The sequence below is a fragment of the Camelus bactrianus genome, chromosome 16 (assembly GCF_048773025.1).
Source record: "Camelus bactrianus isolate YW-2024 breed Bactrian camel chromosome 16, ASM4877302v1, whole genome shotgun sequence".
NCBI classification, from domain to species: Eukaryota; Metazoa; Chordata; class Mammalia; order Artiodactyla; family Camelidae; genus Camelus; species Camelus bactrianus.
The window spans coordinates 9,601,517-9,621,878 of record NC_133554.1 but is presented as its reverse complement, the minus strand read 5'-3'; the positions used below and the strand labels follow the sequence as shown (position 1 = coordinate 9,621,878).

Below are 20,362 nucleotides of genomic sequence, written 5' to 3'. Positions count from 1 at the left end.
TATATGGCCAAAATCCTTAAATAGTGGGGTTTGTTTGTTTTTACTTTTGGGGTTGGTTCATAGACTCTTGAGAAACTATTGAAAACTGTGTGTCCTTTCCCTAGAAAAAAAAATGCTTTTCCAGCACATATTTTTGCAGACAAATTTAAGTGGATCGGTTACTGTGAAACCCTTGGTCCCCACTAATGCACCCTGTAGTCTTAAAGAAAAGGGACCGTGTTAGTTTCCCATCTGTCTCATGTTTATTTTGTAGCAGAAGTTCAGTAGATAATAAAGAATTTGATTGTCTTTACTAAATAGTAAAGAATGAGGAATGTGTTGTGTCTTTTACGACACATTTAGTGACTGACAAACAGGCATTTACATTCTTTACATTGTGGATAGATTTCTTTAAATATTAGTTTTAACTTCAGTGCCTTACTCATTAGCAAGCCTTGAACTCATTTCTGGTCACTGAGATCATGTATTGGCCTTAGTGCTTGCACCCAAAACTGGACTCTCTGATTTAAAAGGTAAGCCCTGAGTTAGATTTTGTTCTGTATTCTTTTGGGGTTCTATTTTGGTCCTTAATCTATATTGCTGCCAGTGAGATTGTTCTGAAACACGAATCTTACCCTGTCAGGCCTCTGCTTAAAGACTTCAGTGGTTCTCTGTAACTCAGAGAGTGAAAGCTAAATTCTTTAGCACGGCTATGAAGACCCCCTGATCTGGCCCTCCTGCCTTTCCAGAGTTGCCTCCACCTTCACTCCTTCATGTTAAATTCCCATTACAGTGGGGACCAAGGGATGGAAGGTGAGCCCTGTGCACTAGTCACCATCTTGAACTGGAAAACAATAACTGTTTTTGGGTGCATGAATGAAGAGCCTTGTCTCATTTGCAAGTGACTTGAATTAGTAATGGTTATATTTGAACCAGACAAGATGTATCCTTGTCTACAAAAAAAATCAGTGGAAAGGTACGAAGTTTTCATTTTTTCCCCCCTTTACAAAACAGGTTAAAGAAATCCAGGAAGAATTGGATAAACTGAGTCCGCATAAAATTAAACACACTAAGAAGGTATGATGCAATTTAATTATGATTAATACTATTTACAAACTACGTTTTCAGTGTTTTGTTAGTATTGTGTATGGGTTCTCTGCACTAATATTATTTTTAGTGCTTATAGAAACCTGTTAGGGAGTAAGCACCTTAAATGTTATGAATTTGGGGTCACCTGCCAAGAAACAGGTTCTGAAAATAGATTTTTGTTGTTGGTGCTGGTATAAGAAACTGAGCATAGGAGGGAAAAGACTTTGTCATTTGAAACTCTTAAACTTTACAATTCCCTGTACTGGAAAGTTTTCACAATAGAAATTGTTCTTGCATAGAAAGAAGATTGACTGTAAATGTTCTTAAGGGCTGAGTTACTGTTTAGAAGTTCTGAGTATTGAAATAACTCTCGCGTCTCATTTATTGCCAGTCATGGGCAGCGTCCAGGCTGGCAGCTGCCCATCGAGGAGCCGTCCGGGCCTTACAGATGTTTGTCACTCAGTTTACTGACCGAGGGGAGCACCCAGTTCCTACTCGGTGCAGGGAACTGGGCAGTCTTATTCGCCAGCTTTCACTCTGTTCCGCCAAGCTGGAGGCTGACTCTTCTGTTCCAGATGTGGTTATAGATATCCTGCAACAAATTGAGGTATGAAATTGACCCCAGTTTTTGTTTAAAGTGCATTGTTTCTGAGCAGGGAAGAATGTTTACCATTGCCTAATCTCGAGATTCGTGGAGAATATAAGACAAGGCTGGTACCTAGTAAATTCAAGCTTTGCAGAGAGCAAAACAAACACTTCATTTTAATCTTACTGTTTTTACAGTCTAGTCTATAATACTGTATTTCACTTCTTTGAGAATTGGTGATTTGAATCTAGAACATGTAACAACTCTTAACTAGGTCCATTAATTTAACAGAATGTTCCATTCCACGACCATGCTATTTAATAAAGAACGTATTAGCGTATAAAAGGAAGACGGTAAAGCACTGTTTAGATTAGTGCTTAGGTTAAGTTATCAGTGTGTCATCTAGATCGATTTTGAAATGAAGAAACACAAAAATACATGGAAGCAGAGCCCAAAGTCTTGTGATATGGCTGGAGACTTCTGGAAGTCACAGCCGGTGTGCACTAGTCAGGCATGGATAGTGGCCGTAGTTTTTATTGGTGACAAAGACAGCAAAAGCATTGTGTCCTTAAATCTTTATAGTTCTCTGAAGGGTGCAGAGTGCTACCATTTCATCCCTACTGCACTGCTGGAATTTGCAGTAGGTTGTGTGACTACTATTTTACAGATGGGAAAAAAAAAAAGGCAAAGGTCAGAGAGATGACACAGTTACTTCTTTTGAGAGCTGGGAATCAAACGCCTATCTTCTGACTTCCATGCCACTGTTATTTCCACTCCACCACACGGTAAAAAGACGACCTCCATGTTGGTGTGATGTAGCAAGCTGCTAGCTGTAGAGGAAGGGTGCCTGGTGGGGAGGAGTCTGGACTAAGTGACAGGCCAGTTCTGCCATTAACTAGCCCTCGGAGTCTTCAGGGCCCCTTCTTCTACCTTTACAGGTTCATTACCCAGCAAATATGTTTGTGATTTACATTGGTTACATTTGTGTATGTAAAACTCACTATCAGAAATGTTATTGTCAAATGGAGACCTTTGGATAGCATATCAAGTTGTGTGATGCTAGCTAGCTAGCTATTTATTTTAAAATTTTTGTTCTTTGTTTTTTTTTTTAATTTTATTGAAGTATTAGTTATAATGTGTCCATTTCTGGTGTACAGCATCATGTCCCAGTCATGCATATATATACATGTATATTCATTTTCATATTCTTTTTCACTAAAGATTATTACAAGATATTGAATATAGTTATAGTCCCTGTGCTATACAGAAGAAATTTGTTTTTTTATCTATTTTTGTATGTAGTGGTTAACCTTTGCAAATCTCAAACTTCCAAATTTATCCCTTCCCACCCCATTTCCCCTGGTAACCATAAAATTGTTTATTATGTCTATGAGTTTTTTTCTGTTTTGTAAATGAATTCATTAGTGTCCTCTTTTTTCTTTTCTTTTCTTTTCTTTTTTTTTCTTTTTTAGATTCCACATATGAGTGATACCATATGGTATTTTTCTTTCTCTTTCTGGCTTACTTCACTTAGAATGACTATCTCCAGGTCCATCCACTGTTGCTGCAAATGGCATTTTTATTCTTTTTTATCACTGAGTAGTATTCCATCGTATAAATATACTACAACTTCTTTATCCAGTTACCTATTGATGGACATGTGATGCTTTTTAAACTTACCTATAAGAAACATTTATTGACCAAATGATTTCATTTAGAAGACAAATCTTGATAATCCTAGAAAGGCTCAAGAGCCAAAGTCCCTTTCCCAAATTTTGAGCAAGAGTTCCTTAATGTTTCTTAAACATAATGTTTATCTCCCCTACATTTGAAAATATTCAGTAGTGCAAGAAGTATCTTCTTTCTTGTCAGTGTGTACTGCACCATCCTACAGCTTAGTGTTTCTTTATTGCCTTACTGTCATCTGAACTCAGTGTCCCTGGCTATGTTCAGTTGTCCTTAGCATGTGCTGACCAGAGGAGAATGGGCCCTTGCTGCCTGGTGATGAGTGAGTGGTTACTCGTTAGAGGGCATGCCTCTCTTAGAAAGGCCAGGGCACAGGTCCCTGTCATTGTGGTAGATGAGTGACCAAAGCCACTGGACATGCTAAGTTTCTTTTAGTTTATGAAAATGTATATTAAACAGTACACAATTAATAGTTAGTGTGCCCACTTAAAAGATTGAGTTTATGAAGTTTTCGTTGAGAATTAAAATGGTTATATAGCATATAGGGTTATATTCTAAAGACTGTGGTTAGTTTTCTATCTTTTTAAATTTTTTAACACCTTTATTATGGTATGATTCCTGTACAATAAACTGCACATATTTCAGATGTACAATTTGATGCATTTTGATAGATGTCTACACCTATGAAACCACCACCACAATCAAGATAGCTAACATTTCCATCACTCCCCAAAAGGTGCAAATTTTGAATTCCCAATTTATCCCTTCCCACCCCCTTTACCACCCTGCTAATATGGTTTCTTAAATGATGACTCTTACTTTTAGGATTTGGATGCCTTTAAAAGTAGTCGTATTCTCTCTCTCTTTTTTTTTTTTTTTTGCTATTGGTTTTATGAGCTAAACATGAAAAAAGACATGCAGAATTTGTTTTATTAATTGGATGTCCTAAATAACCAGGTTTTAAAATTAAGTTACATTTTATTAACCATTAGAGATAGCCATTTGATAACACATTTCTCTCCTCATTTTTGGTTTTGTGATTAAAAGTCAGACTTTTGTGAGATAAACTAAGAGAATGATTGACTGTTTTGTGGCAGGCTTTGGAATCCCTCCTGGAAAAGAAACTGTCACCAAAAAAGGCAAAGAAATGTTTCAGTGAAGTTCGGAGCAGATTTCCTATCAGTAGCCAAAGGGCCTTGGAGAGATGGCAAAGTACATCTCCAAAGAGTGAGAGGAGGCCCTTCATAGCAAAGGAGGTACTTCCCCAGGAAACAGGACAACCTTCAGTGGCAAAGAAGCTTCTTGCTGGTATGTGTCCTACAGTGTTTATTGCAAGATACTTTGTTTAAAATTGTGTGGACTGTAACAGTTACTGCACTGAGGGAAAAGTCAGGATTTAAAACCTAGTCCACAGGAGGTGCACTTGAACTAGGATAAGTGAATAGCAACCAAGATGCTTCCTTAGGCTAGAGGCTGGAGTATTTTTCTATAGAGAAGGGTGGAGAAAAGTCAATTCCCTTTTCCTGCATCATCATGTTTGGGCTAACCAAGCTGGAAGTTAGAACTCTACTTTTTTTTTTTTTATTTGTTTATTTACAATTTAATGATAGATATATACATAAGCACATGCAGACATTTGATTGATATATATGTATTTTTTTACATAGGTAATAAATAAATTCTTATTCCAATAAGTGGAATTGCACATTTAAACAAACACTGCCAACTTGCCCTTGAAAATAAGCGTACAGTTATGTTTTGACTAGCAGTGACCATCAGTATGTATTTCCTCACATCCTTGCCAAGTACTTTATATAGTGAAATATAAAAAATTTTCTAGGCTGTCAGTGAAAAATGGCATCTTAGTTTTATATTGCATTTTCCTGATTCCTAGTGAGGAAGGTTATTCTTTTACATGTTCCTTAGCCTTGTTTATTTCTTCTTCTGTGATTTGTCTGTTCATATCCTTTACCGGCTCCACGCTGGGTTCTTTCTTTTGCTTATGGATGTATACTAGTTCTTTATACATTTTGGATCTTAATCCTCTTCTGATTTACATATATTGTGAATATTTTCTCTTAGACACTTACTTTTGAATTTTGTTTATATCTTTTCTTGCACAGAGAATTTTAATTTTCTAGGCAAAACCATTCTTTCCTACATATTTTAATATTTTATGAGGCAATTCTTCCCTCTTTGTTCTTCTTTTTCAAAATTTTGCTGATGGTGATTGCTTTATCTTCAGAGGAATTTAGAATGAGCTTGTCAAGCTCCACGAAAAATGCTGTTGGGATTTTGATGGGTATTATGTTGAGTTCATAGTTTAATTAGGGGAGAAATGACATCTTTACAATGTGAAATTATCTTATCAATTTATTTATGCTTCTTTTCTATCTCTTTAGTTAAATTTTAGAATTTTTTGCATATCAGGATTCCTGACATAGGAATACATAAGAATTCGTAAATTCCTTATTAGGTTTATTTCCAGGTTCTATATTTTATAGTTTTTATTGCTATTCTGAACAGAATTTTTTTTAAGTTAGATTTTGGGATTGGTTATTGCTACTTACATGAGAGCTGTTGGATTTGTACATTGTTTTTGTATTTATTGTTCTAAGGTATACATTTGAACATTTCTGAAATTGGGATGCATTCTTAGATTGATGAGATCTCATAATTAGCTGATGATATTTTAAACTTTCCCATTGGTGCATAAAATATGTATATGTCTTATACTTGATATTTCAGATTTGATGAAATGATGAGATTTTGTTAATTTTGAATTAACAGATAGATGAGCTCACCTACGTATAAGTAAAGTTTTACCTCTCTCTTTGCAACCTTTATACCTTTCTTTTTTTCTCTTTTTGCTTTATTAAATGGATTTTAGTTCTGGATAATATTGAATAATAGCTGTAGTGGTGGATATCAGCTCTTTCTGCAACTCCCCCTTCCCAGTTTAAAGGAAATGTTTTTTTTTATGTTTTGCTGACTGCTGATTTTTGGCAAATCTGCATGTGAAGTTAAGGAAATTTTCTTCTATTCTGTTTTACTAAGAGATTTTCTTTTCCTCTTTTTTTTTTTTTTTTCTTAAGCTGACATATGCATTGATAGTGTTTTAAAGTAGTTTTAAGATTTTAATATTGAATTTTTTATTGTACCATTTATATCGAAGAGTGTGGACAAATCCAGTAAACTAGTTTTCCTTTTTTTTTTTTAGTAGAAGTGGAATGTACAGATAGAAAAGTACACGAATATAAATTTGCAGCTCAGTTATCAGAAAACAGACTTTTATGCGTGACCACTACGCAAGCCAAGACATGGAACATTACGAGCACTGAGAAGTCCCCCTGTTCTCTCCTCTCGCAGTCTCTCTCCCCTGCTTCTTCCCATGTGTTAACTACCATTCTGGTCTTTAATGCTGTACTTTGGGTTTGCCTAATTTGGAACTTTATAAAAATAGAATCATACAGTAGGTGTTTTCTTGTGACTGGCTTCTTCCACTTTACACTTTGTGAGGTTCATCTGCTGTGTTTGTGTCGCTGTGATTTGTTTCTGTTCATTGCTGTATTCCATTGTATTACTATTAGCCATTTATTTGTCCCATTGTTTTCATCTTTGGGTGTTTTTCCAGTTTGGGGTGATTATAAGGGAAACTACTGTGATTGTTTCTTGTAAATGTCTCTTGGTACATGTATGTGGGTGTTTCTGTTGGACATATTCCCAGGAGTATAATTGATAGGTCATTAGGGTATGTATTTGTTCAACTCTAAGATTTTTTTCAAAGTCATTTTATCCTTTTATACTCCAACCAAGAGTATATGACAACAGTTGCTACACATCCTTGCCAGCACTAGTTATTAGTTTTTTTAATTTTAGGCACCTGGTTGGTGCGTGAGGCTGTCATTGTGGTTTTAGTTTACATTTTCTGGATGATTAATGGTGAGTCCTTTTTCATGTGTTTATGGGCCATTTTCATGTCTTCTTTTGTGATGTGCCAGTTAAGTCTCCTGCCCACTGCTCCCTCCCTGCCTTTCTCTCTCTCTTTCACCTTCTTGTTTTCTACTCTTTTTTTCCTTTCTTTCTCTTTATTCTTTTTTTTTATTGATTTGTAGGAGTTCTTTGTGGGAGTATTCTGCACATGGACCCACTCAGTTACCTGTGTCATAAGTATCCTCTTAGAAATAAGACGTGGTTAGCTTTTAAATGTTGCAGTGGTATCTTTTGATGAACAGAATTCTTAATTTCACTGTAATCCAGTGTAGCAGTCTCTTCCTGTATAGGTTTTTTTGGGTTTGTTTTTGGATCCTATTTAAGAAGCTTATCCCTATGCCAAAGTTAAGAAGACTTTTTTTAAATGTTATTTCCTAGAAAAGTTTCATTTTCTTCCCATGGATATCCAGATGAACTAGCATTATTTGTTCTACAGTGGTTTACAGTGCCACTTTTGTTGTAAATTGTGTCCACATAGGTGTGGGTCAGTTTCTGGGTCCTCTGTTCTCATCCATTGATCTAATTGTTGGTTCTTTAAAAAAAAAAATATATATATATATATATATTGAAGTATAGTCAGTTTACAGTATTATGTCAATTTCTGGTACATAGCATAGTGGTTCAGTCATACATGAACATATATTCATTTTCATATTCTTTTTCACCATAAGTTACAAGATATTGAATATAGTTCCCAGTTCTATACAGTATAAACTTATTGTTTAATTTTTGGTTCTTATGCTAGTGTACAGTGTCTTAATTATTCTAAGTCTGAATATCTAGTAGAACAGCTTTTGCCATCTGTTCTTCCAGAATGTCTTGGCTAATATTGACCTTTGGTATTTCCATAAAAATTTTAGGATCAGAATTTGTTCATTTTCACCATCTCCCATCCCAACAACAAACAACCTATTGGAATTCTGATGAGGAATTGGTATCTTTACAGTATTGAATTTCCTAATCCATGAACAGGGTATATCACTCTGTTTATTTAGGGTGTCTGTAAATACTCTCAGTAATTTATAGTGTGTGTGTTTATGGTTTTGCTCATCTTTAATTAGGTTTATTCCTTCGTATTGCTATTTTCAGTCCTCTGGTAAATGATGTCTTTTTAAAATTTGATTTCTAATGTATATTGTGGATGTATAGTCATGTAGTTGATTTTGTGTACTAATCTTGTATCTAGCAACCTTGCTAAGCTAATTTTTTCTAATAATTTATCTGCAGATCATTTGTTTTGCAATGTATACAGTCATATCATCTTAAATATAACCATTGGTTTATTTCCTCCTTTCCAATCTTTATTCCTTATGTTCTTTTTCTTCTATAGTTTTCTGGTTTTATTTGCTTGATCTGTAGGTGACTGATACAAAGTTATGTTAAAGTCTCTTGTGATACTTGAGACTTTTAAAATTTCTCATTGTATTTCTATTGATTTTTGTTTTGTACATTTTGAAGTTGTGCTATTAGATGCATGAGTTCCTTACTGATAAACCTTTTTCGGTGGATTTTATGTGTTATTTTTAAATATCTGTGTCTTTTTAATATTGTTCACTTTGGAGTCTGTTTTGTTTGATATTAATATTGTTTCATCTACCAAATTTGTTAGGCATTTGCCTAGAATAACATTTTCCATCCCTTACTTTGCTGTTTTAAGAATGTCCCTTGCAAATAATTGGTATTTTTATCCCTGTCGTACAGTTCTGTATTTAACCTACTTACATTTACTGAGATTAATAACACATATGAACTTCTTTCTACCTTATTTTGTTTTTCATTTGCCACTTTTTTCTTTGTTGTAATTTACTATGTTAATCAAATGTTTCTTGTTTCATTTTGTTTCCTCTACTGATTTGAAAGTTATACATTAGTCCGGTTTTCATCTGATTTATTTCTCAATCTTCTACTGATTCTGTGGAACCTCCATAGCTTAGGGCAGCACTTCCATCATGAATGCAGCAGAATCTAACTTACTCAGTTACTGTTAGATATTTACTGTCCTGGGATTTCCCTCAGGACAACTGTGATGTCTCTCTGCCCTTATGTCCTCAGTGGTAGCCCAGGGGCCGGCACATAGTTAGGCACTTAAGTGAGTGGCTCTGTGAAGAAGTGTAACAGAGCAGGAAGAGGCTTCTGAGCTGCAAATCACAGTAACGCGTTCTGGGTATTGGGGGGCTCATTTATGATACTGTGGAGGAAATGTGGAGAATTTTCTAGGGCTGTGTGCAGAGACGTGTGTCCTCAGTGAGTTAGAAGACGAGAGCTGAGTGGTGAAAGGTGAGGACCAGCTTCGGAGAGATGAGTTGGGAGACCTGCTGTGCAAAACTCAGCACAGGCACAGATGTGGGAAAGCAGGAAGGCACACCACCTGTAGAAAACGTGGGCCGGAAAGACCTGACCTCTAGTCCCAGCTCTGCCAGTTTGTGATCCTGGTTTGATGACTTCATCTCTCTGAACCTTAAGTTTTTCACCTGTGACTGGGGATAACACAGGCATACCTGACTTTATTATGCTTCACTTGATTGTGCTTTGCAGATACTGTGGGTTTTACCAATTGAAAGTTTGTGGCAACCCTGCATTGTCAGATGATGGTTAGCATTTTTTAGTGATAAATTATTTTTAAATTAAGACCTATACATTGTTTTTTTAGACATAATGCTTTTGTACCCTTAATAGACTACATACAGTATGGTGCAAGCATAACTTTATATGCCCTGGGAAACAAAAAAATGTGTGTGGCTTGCTTTATTGTGATATTTGCTTTATTGTGGTGGAACCGAACCTGCAGTGTCTCCCAGGTCCGCCTGCAGTCCTTGTCCTCTGTGACTCATTGAGTTGTTGTGAGTAGTAAATTAGATAATTCGTAAAGAAGTCAGTAAGCTCCAGTTGTCTGGATAATGTGTCTCTGTGGAACATCTCCACAGTTGCTGACGGGGCAGAATGAATGGGCCTAGCCCTGAACCGAGAGTCGAAAGATGTGACTTTGCTGCTTGCTGTCCTTGTGACCTTGAGTAAAATCCTTAACTGTTATTTCCTCATCTGAAAAATTGTAGTAATCATTGCCCTACCTGCTCTGTGGGTCATGGTGAGCCTCAAATGTGAATGTGAATTATGTCAGAAACAGAAAAAGTGTACAGATGTAAGAGATGATGATAAAATCATTGTTATCATCATCATTACAGACTAGGGTGTGATTATCATTAGCCACTTTGCAAATTTAATACAGTTGCTCATGGGGAAGGTTGTGGTAGCCCTCTTTATTTATTTTATTTGTGTTTTTCTTGTCTTTATGATCTGGATTTCAGAAGGTTGCATTTTCTGCATTCTACCTAATTCCTGCATTCTGACCTCCTAAGGTCTCCTTTTTCCCACCTCCCACCCCTAAAAGTCATAGAGAGCCACTTGCATGGAAGACACCCTCTTTGCCCTTTTCAGTTGGGACATGTGTGAGCCTGATTTGGTCTTGTGATTTATGTAATTGTTGGCTGGTGCATTTCTTTAGCGGCTTCTGAAATGTTCTTGAAATGGTTGCATTAGTATAACTCATCAGATGTAAGAATGGTGGTTCCCTCCCCACTACCAGCCATGTCTTCAAACTCAACTGCCCTTGAAACTTACACTACATTTGCATGTTGATTTATGCAAATCATAACTGAAAAGGCATCAGGACCTAGAGGTCAGCGTTGCCTTGCTATATGTAAACTTGGGGGTTAATAAATAAATTATAGACTGAGAATTTAGTCTGAGCATTCTTTCCTTCCAATTAATATATCCTTACTGTGTAACTTCCATGGCCTTGAAAAGTACCAGATTAGAAATGTGATACAAGGGGAGTCTGGCCCTTGTCCTACTGTTGTTAAAGTCGTCCAAATTCAGTTTTCCTTTTATTATGGAATATTTAAAACATATAGAAAAGGATGAAAATAGTAAACACTTGTATATCCACTACCCAGATTTAACAAATTTTTAACATTTTTGCTTTATTTGCTTCAGAATTTTTTTCTTAGAAATAAAATATGGCAGTTGTACCTGAAGTCCCTTTTGTATTTCTCTCCCCATTCTATAGCCCTCGCTCCCTCACAGCTGTTACTCTTGTTATTATAATGTAGCCCTGCCCTGATTTTACACTTGTACCGCTTACCTGTCTATCCATAGACAATATAAAGTATTGTTTCAAATGCTGTGCATTTCATGTTAATGTCTTGCAGATGCATCATTCTGCAGTTTGCTCCCCCCCTTAGTTTGTAAAACTTGTACATATTGAGGCATGAATTCTAATTTAGTAATGTAACCACTGTATAGGTTTCCCTTGTATGAATATTACCACAGTTTATTCTTAGTTCTTACTGATGGACATTTGAGTTGTTCCCACGTTTTTGCTTTTACAAACAGTGATGAAGTGAATATCCATGCTCATCACATCTTCCCAGGTACACACGTGAAGCTTCCTCTAGGCTGAGTATGTACCAGGAGTGAGTGTGCTGGGCGGCAGTATGGGCGAATCTTCAGGGAGCTGGGCCAATTTACTCCTGCACTAGTAGCTTGTGAGAGTGCTTTTTTTCCTGCATCCCAGTTTATACTTGGTATGGTCACATTAAAAATTTCCCCCCAATCTGATGGATGTGAAATGGTGCCTCATTGTTTTAATCTGAATTTTTCTGATTACTGGTAATCATCTTTTCATGTTCTTATTGACAGTTCAGATTTTCTCTCTAAATTGCCATTTTCTATCCTTTGCCTGTTTCTCTATTGGATTTTTTTTTTTTTTTAGATTCATAGGTGTTCTTTGTATATCCTGGATACTAATCCTATGTTAATTATATGCATTATAGAGATCTACTTCCAGACTCTGGATTGTCTGTGACTTTATGGTGTCTTTTTGTCAAAAGGAAGTTGTAGTTTGTGTAATTAAATTTAAATATGTTAACGTATTTGACTTTAAGAAAGCCTTTTCTGCCCTGATGTCATAATCATATTCTTCTATATTTTTATCTAAAAGTTTTAAAGTTTTCTTTTCACGTCTGTGTCTTTATGACATTTCGGATTTAAGTGTTCAGTGTGAGGCAAGGCTCCTGCTTTATTTCGTTACCTGTGGATACTGATGATTTTGGCACGATTTATTGAAGAATCCAGTTCATACTCACTGATTTGTCATACTGCCTTTGTCTCATCCGTCCTGCTTCTTTGGTTTTCCGCCTGTTCCTGCATCACTCCCACACTGCCTTAATTATTACCGCTTTATCACGAACACTTTATCTCTGGGAGAATCAGACTCCCACCTCCGCCCCACTGCCCACTTTGTTGTTGTTCCTCAGAATTATTTGGGCTGTCTTACACTTCATAAGCATTTTAGCATCAGCATGTTTAAATCCACCAAGAAATTTGTTTTGATTTTAATTGAATTTGCATTTGAAATTATAGATCACTTTGGGGAGAACTGACATCTTTACAGTGTTTATTTTCATTAGTGAAAACAATTGATCCAAATTTTCTTTCATGGCCTTTAAAAATATTTGAATTTTTTCTATAAAGGTCTTAAACATCTTTTGTTAGATTTCTTCCTAAGTGCCTTATGGTTTTATTTGCTAATGTTAATGGGAATTTTTTTTACCTCTTACATTTTCTCTATTTAGTTACTTTGATATGTGGGAATGATATTTTTATATATTCTTCTTTTATTTGAAAATCTTGCTAAACTCTGTTCTTAACTCTAATTGCTTATCTGTAGATTCTCAAATTTTTTTCTGTACAGAAAAATCTCATCTTCAAATAAAGACAGTTTTATTTTCTCTCCCATTACAGGTTGAATGTCATATATGAAGTTAAGACTTTATTCTGTATCAAATTAGGAACCACTGAAGGTTTTGAGAAGTGACATTTAAATATTTACATCTTATAAAAAAAAATGATAACCAAGAGAAGGTGTGCTGGAAGATAAGGAAGGGGTCAATTAGGAGAAGCTGTTACTACAGTCACAGGATATTGCAGGCCTGACCTTGGGTAGTGGCAGAAGGGCAGGAAGGCCAGAGATAAGTGCAAGAGATAACTGAAGGATGAGGATCCCAGGGACCTGATGAACGAGTAACTGTGGGAGGTGAGATCCAGGGAGTCAGCCATGGCACTTCGGGTTCTGCTTGTAGAGCTGCAGTCGGGGTCACAGGATCAGGAGCAACTTTGGTAGCAAAACACCTCAGTTTTTAACAGGGTATTGTGAGCTTATCTGTCTCGAGATAATCATTCTCATTTGATTCAAATAGCATTTCCCTCAGTTTGTCCTTCTGAAATCTCCATACAGATAAGTATCAACCTGATACGGAGCTTACAGTGACCCAGAGGTTGGAGAATGAGCTTGATGTATTAGATGCGGATATCCTTCCGGAAGAAGCGCCGTCTATTGTAGACCAAAATGCAAGCTTCAAAGGAGAGGCATTAGCCCTGGCAAAAACAAGAGCGGTGAAAAAGAAGCTTGTGACTGAGAATGCGCCTTTTAGGAAGAAAGATACTCTGGCACCGGCCAGACGACAGCAAGTATGAAATCACGCCTTTCTTTTGGTCCATTTGTATTACTCTGACATTGTCCAAGGTCACACAGGCTGGTGAGCAGTGGAGCCAGGATTTGAGTTCTCGGGTATTTGCATGCCAGAGCCCTTGAGTCCAACTATCAAAACTAAACTGATTTAGCTTAGCTCCAAGTCGGTTTTTTTTTGAACGAAAATAACAAATTTTAATATTGTTTCTAAGACAGGGCCTTCTCTCTTGCCCTGGCTTGGTAAGATCCTAACTAATTTGATACCAAGGTCTTAATTGGGCAGGCTATTTTAAAATTTTGGGTTTTTTTCTGCTTCTGCTTTGAAAGTGTGAAATTTGAGGGGATTAAGATTTGGTTCCTGCTGAAGATAAATATTGATGAATAATAATCACTTATTATTGAAAGGCAGGGTGAGTACTTTCTAATAGGGCTTTGGGAGCTAGCTGCCTTGGAAGTACATCATATTTTAAGCTTCTGTCTAAAATTTCACTTAAAGCCCTACCAGTGGAGAGCTGGCCAGATGACCACCTCCTAGTCTAAATCCCCGTAATGTAATTACTCCCACTCCCGTTGGTGGTGTTGCCCAGAGGCTTCTGTACCAGACCTGCATATTGTCAGGTGAACCCAGAAGAAGGATACTTAGCAATTATCACCACTTACTGATAGATCATGGATTAAGATCAAATCTTCATTCCTCTCCAAACAAACTCTTAAAGGAGGTCATTGGGAAGCCAGGATTGAGCCGTGCGAATTCAGCTTGGTGCTCTTCTCCAAGACAGCCTCCTCTGGAACTTTTTAAATTAGTTCTTCTATTCAGATGGCGTGTGCCTTTCTGCCTTCATCATCCTGCTACATCAGCCCTTTTAATTGTCTAGAAACTCATGAAGACATTGTCTCCCGTTTTACAGATGAGAAACCTAAGACTCAGAGATGTTAAGCATTTTAACCAAGAATGTTTTACAGTTTACCTCTTTTGTTTAATTAGGAATATATATATATATATATGTGTATATATATATGAATATATATAAATATGTATATATATATATGAATATATATAAATATATAAATAAGCATGGCAAAGCCAGGGATTCCAATTTTATCCCTCCTACCCCCTCCCTACAGCCAGGGCTGTTTCGGGGTAGTTTATAACCTCCCCAGACTTCTACCACAGTACTTTGCACTAAGGTTTTTGCTGAATGGCTGCATGAATAGCATAGGGACATTTGAAGCGTCAGTAAGCCAGAGTTAAAACTGATTTCTCTGGTGTCCATTTGGCTTTATAATTCATATTTATCTCTTACAGGGACTCCACAAATCTGAAAAAAATAGACCAGCCCAAGCTCACAGCAAAAGCAGGTTGCAACAGACAACAGTCTCATCCAGATTAAAAATGAACCAGCAGCCTATGAAAGATCATAGGGCTCCTTGGATACCTGCGAACCCCACATCCCCACCAGCATCTCCTAAATGGTACGTAAAAAAATTCAAGGAACCATCTGGGTATGTAATTTTATTTTTCCTCCACAGATCAAAGGTGGCCTATTGCTTAGAGCAAATAAAGCAGCAGCCTTTGTTCCCGTTAAGAAGAAAAGCTTATTTGGATGAGTAATACATGAGACATTTTTGTCTAGAAGCCTGTTGGCTCTTTTTCCCCACCTGACTATGGGTAGGGTGACCTCCCATGGGTCACCCCGATGCCCTGCGGACATGTTCGCTGTATGGAGGATCATGGGCTTCCTTTGACTTGTCTCTTCACCCAGTAGATTCTAGTTACTTGAGGCCAGGAAGTGTTCCTTCATTGTATCTGAATGTTCAGTGCCTAGCACAGTGCCTGACACGCTACTAAGATTTACGGGCATTCAGTAGATCTTTGCTGAATGAATTAATACCTAAAAATAATTTCAATTCTAAGTCAAGATAATGATGAATTATAAAACCATGCAAATCTCATAGTCGCTGTCCTGACTGAGGGGCCAGTTAGGAGTGTGCTGACATTACTGCCTTGTCACCCTCACTCATAGCCCATGGAGTTGAGGACCCACTGTCATGGAGCTAGGGAGAAGGGATTGCCCTGCAGGGGCCTCAGAGTCCAGTGAGGCGGAAACAGTCTTTGGGGAGTTGGTTAAAAGTGAAGAGAACTTTGTACCAGGGGACAGTAGGTCTTGAAAACACAATGGAAAGGACCTGGAGGTTGGACACTAAAAAGAAGGGAGCAGAAAGCAGTAATGTGGGGAGGAGAGTGAGTGAGAAGATTGGTGACTCGAAGGGTCCAGTTCTTAAGAGGCCAGCAGGGGACAAGGTGAGGAGCCTGGTGGGATCGAGCCCCCTTAAGACTCTGCATGATTCTGAATGGATGGTTGTACTTACTTTAAAGTGGAAGAAACAGGGTCTGGAGAATCGCATGTCTTGCTTATACAGCGGAGCTGGGACTAAAATCAGGTCTTCTGATTTCATAATCTGTCTTCCATTTTGCTTTTATTTCTCTGCTCTAAATTCTATATTTTTATGTAATATATTATTATAGAGACATGAATTCACTTGGTAAGCTCATAAAGACATCAGTTGGTTGGAGTTTCTATTGCAAACTGAATACACAACGGGCCATCTTCTAGAGTGTATGTGTGGCGGGTGAGGGAGGGGAGGGGATACGCTTCTGGGCTCAAAGTGCTGTAGCAGGCCTTATAAAGGTGCAGAGTTGCTATGTGACCTGCAGTGTAATTAGTGACCCAAATCTATGTATTATAACAGGGTTTTATTGAAGTTCACCTATTATTCTGCAACTGACAATTGTTTTTTCATTTAAAATAGTGATTGCTTCCATAAAGCAAAAGAGGACTTCTCTCCTTGACACTGAGCCTGAACCCTGGCAGGTCTCACCCTGCTTCCCATTCAGCTTCCAGTTTAGAGCCCCATCCTGTGGCTCACCGTCGGTTTAACGCTCTTGTCTTCTCTGAGCCGGCACCTTTTGATGAGTCATTGGATGTGTAGTGAATGATTACAAAAGCAGAGTGTTCTATTTTTTGCAGTGCTGCCTGGCTAAAGGTGAAATCTAGCCCCAAAGACGCCACTAAAGAACAGTCTCTCCAGCAAGAAGAGACTCAGGAGAGTCAGTTGAGAGGTGCCGTTGAGCACGAAGCCGTGAGGTTTGTGCTGGAATTTGTCAAATCTTTGAAAAGTAAAGGGCCCCATTCACATGGATTCTCAAGTGAGCTCTTCTCCTTCCTATGTATAAAGTTGGCTATTTAAAATGGAGATTACTAAACTTCTCTGTCAAATTATGCAGCTTAGACAGTGAACCCCTCTTTTATTTAATTCATTCAAAAATTGCGTGTGTGTCAGTTGTCTGCCAGTTGCTTGTTCTGTATATGGTGCAGCTGTGAGATCTGCGGAGACCTTTAAAAAGGGGGCGAAAGGACAGAATCCCAGCCTCTGTTATTTACAGTCAGGCAGGAGGACACACCACTAGCTATAATTTAGGATAGAATGTGGTATGTCCCCTATGAGCTGAGGGGTTAAAAGCTGAGAGAATTCGGGAGGGGGACAGGACACCTCTGCAGAGGCCTGGGCTTTGTGGAGGGAGATGGAAAAGCAACCAGGACTTGAAGAATAGGCTGTAAATAGCGGTGATGAGGTGAGGCCGTTCCATGGCAAGAGGGCAGTGAAAACAGGTCGCTCTGCATTCGTTTGGCTGAAATTGTTCTTGCAGTCATGGGAAAGCCAGAGTGAAAGTGGACCGCTAGGTAATTTGATACTGTTCCCGTATCTGACACTGAAAGTGTCAAAGCCCTTCCGCACACAATGAAGTTGTGCCGAAGCATTTCCTCTGTTTTTATTTGACTTCGCTCTGCCTTAGAGCTCTCCTGGGAGCCCATTTCTTTGAGCAGGAAGATACAGCAGCAGGTTTGCTTCACAGCTCAGCAAGAAGCCCTAATTGCAGTGATGGCTAGTTTTCTTGAGAATATTCGTGGGCAGTCTTTTTGTCACTCTGCACACCAACTAGGTGTGCTTTTGTGGCTAAATGTCTCTACATGGAACGTTACCATGGGAGCTTTACCAGCACGGAGGCTCGCTGCCTCCTGAGTCTTCAGTGAGGCCGGGGCTGGCCCTTGGGGGTGTCGCACGCCTGGTCTGTTTCTGTGGTAATGACCCCCTGTGGCTCGAGGCACGGTTGGCCTGACTCTTTTGTACTGTCTGCTAGACTCGCTTGGCTCGATGCGGAAACTTCCAAAAGATTGAAGGAATTAGAAGAATTAAAAGCTGAAGAAGTGGACAAAATGCAAAACCAGAGGTAACTATCTGTGAGGGAGACGAAGACAGAGCAGGCCTGTCCTGCAGCCCCCGCTGCTTTCACAGCCAGCTGAGATTGCTCAGCAGTGTAGTCACACGTCCTGTGTTTATTGGCCATCCGCCTGCGTGAAGCACTTGGAGGTCACCTCAGAAGCCAGCCTGGAGCCCCAGGGAGTCCCGGCTGGTTTGGGGAGAGTCGGGGTGACCCCTTGGTGCTGTCATCTAGGCTCCACAGACTGCTGAAAATTCCAGAAGAACAAAGGAATTGAATGAACTCAAAGCTGAAGAAATGGGTAGGCTTCAGTAACTGAAAGTGTGGGTTTGCCTCTGAGGAAGGATAGTGAGTGCCTGTCCGTTCCGAAGGGTGTAGAGAGCATCACCCACTGGCCTGGGCCGTGCGGGCCCGGCCTCGCTGGAGGGACAGACGCGTGAATGAGCGACCAGATGCCTGCATGCCTACTTGTATTTTATACAGGACTCTTGCTAGGAAATGTTTCTTCTGTGTGGAGTTTGAGTGCTGTCTACAGTTTGGGGGGAATTTTGACTGAAAGGTCAGTCCTCTGTCTGCTGCCCTCAAAGGTGCTTTTCTCTCACCAGATGAAAGGTTGGGGTGCGGTCTGCTCACCTGAGTGACTGCTGGGTACTTCTGCTTCCCGTTAGGTTGAATGCAGCCTAAGGCTTTCCAATGAGGTTGCCTTTTCTGTTTGCCCCCAAGAGTGTTACCACCTGACTGTCGGCATGAAGAAGTCTGTGAGACAGTTTAGTTGATACTGTTGTGATTGGCTTATTTTTTGAGCTCTGATGACGATTCACCCTGAAGTCATATGAACAGAGTCTCATTGAAATAGCTGTGCGTTCTGTTACCAGTCCCGACAGACTGTTCCTTCCCAGGTTAGAAGAGCTGTGGCTCTTTCATTAGCAGGTGAGCACCGTGGGCCACCGCCCAAACCGAGACATGGGTCATCACCCCTACTCTAAAAGCTCCCTGTGCACCCCTCCTCAGCTGAATCCCTTTTCTCCCCAGAGCTCACATGTCCTGATGCCTGTGTTCATCTTTTTATGACCCTTGTTCATAAATCTGTTACCTGTGTCTACCCCTAACAATACACTATTTGATCTTGACAGCTGAGAAGCAGGCACGAAGCTAGCTAAACAAGGAAAAGGCGGTGCTGCTGGCACTAGCTGAAGATCCCCAACATTGCACTTCCCTGAGTGTTTTTAGGTGCCCATCCCAGGAAGTCAGTGGGCAGGGTCATGAGTGCGTCCTTGCAAATGTGGGGCTGGCCACATCTGGGCCACCTGGAAATGAAGCAAGTACGGTGCGCTCTGCTCAGGGGGGAGAGTGGGCTGCCCTGTGTAGTTTTCTGTTTCATTTCCACGTAGTATTCTGCAGTTTATTTATCCATTCTCCTGTGAATTAACATTTGGGTTATTTTCCATTTTTAGTTAGTGTGGGGGTTCCCACCTAGTTGTCCCCATCCTGTTTCAGCCATTCCGTGAGACTGTGGTGGGATCTTGTTGGGAGATTCGTTTGCATGTCTTTGAAGTCTAGTGGTGATGAGCACCATTTCCAAAGTGCTTGTTGTGCTATGTCTAGTCAAGTCGTTCGCTCTTTTGTTATTGTCTTTTTTTAATTATTGATTTTTTTAAAGAACTTAGAAAAATATTTTCTGGATTTGTGCAGCAAATATTTTCTCCCAGTACATGTGACTTGCCTGTGTATTTTCTTAATGGTGTCTTGATGACTAGAAATTTTTAATTTTGATTAAGATCAGTTTATGGATTCTTTAAGGTTAGTCTTTTTTGTGAACTAAGTAATCGTTGCCAGTGCTAAAGTCTCAAAGATATTCTGTATTTTCTCCTAAATGATTTATAGTTTTTATTTTTGTCTGTGATCCATTTTGAAGTAATTTCTGTGTATGAAATGAGATACTGATCAAGGTTCATTGTTTTCCTTATGGATATCTGGCTATTCTAGCAGCATCTGATGAGACCGTTATTGACCTTGAACTTTACTCTAGGGTCATCTAGCTGGACTGTTTGCTAAAGACCCTCATGTGGGTCTTTAGGTCTTTCCTTTGAGGGTGGGTCAGACTGTCCAGAGAAGAGTCTTTTGATCTTGACCCAGAGGGTAAGGGCCAGGATGCTGGCGTCCTAGGTGCTGAGTTGGGCAGGCAGGCTGTGAGTCTTAACACTGGGCAATCAGCATG

General features: G+C 39.0%; 1 protein-coding gene across 7 annotated transcripts in view; it reads left to right on the top strand.

Annotated features, from left to right (window-relative positions):
* Positions 1-20,362, top strand: part of KIAA0753 (KIAA0753 ortholog) — a 67,378-nt gene that overhangs the window by 27,203 nt on the left and 19,813 nt on the right. For all 7 annotated transcript variants that reach the window (XR_006724750.2, XM_074342455.1, XM_074342454.1 and 4 more), the window contains exons 5-11: positions 994-1,056; positions 1,460-1,675; positions 4,438-4,648; positions 13,629-13,861; positions 15,169-15,335; positions 16,892-17,008; positions 18,064-18,153. Coding sequence is in view for 6 of the 7 variants with exons in the window: in XM_074342455.1 (XP_074198556.1) it covers positions 994-1,056; positions 1,460-1,675; positions 4,438-4,648; positions 13,629-13,861; positions 15,169-15,335; positions 16,892-17,008; positions 18,064-18,153 (1,097 nt within the window). In the remaining variant the exon portion in view is untranslated. The remainder of the gene's footprint in view (positions 1-993; positions 1,057-1,459; positions 1,676-4,437; positions 4,649-13,628; positions 13,862-15,168; positions 15,336-16,891; positions 17,009-18,063; positions 18,154-20,362) is intronic.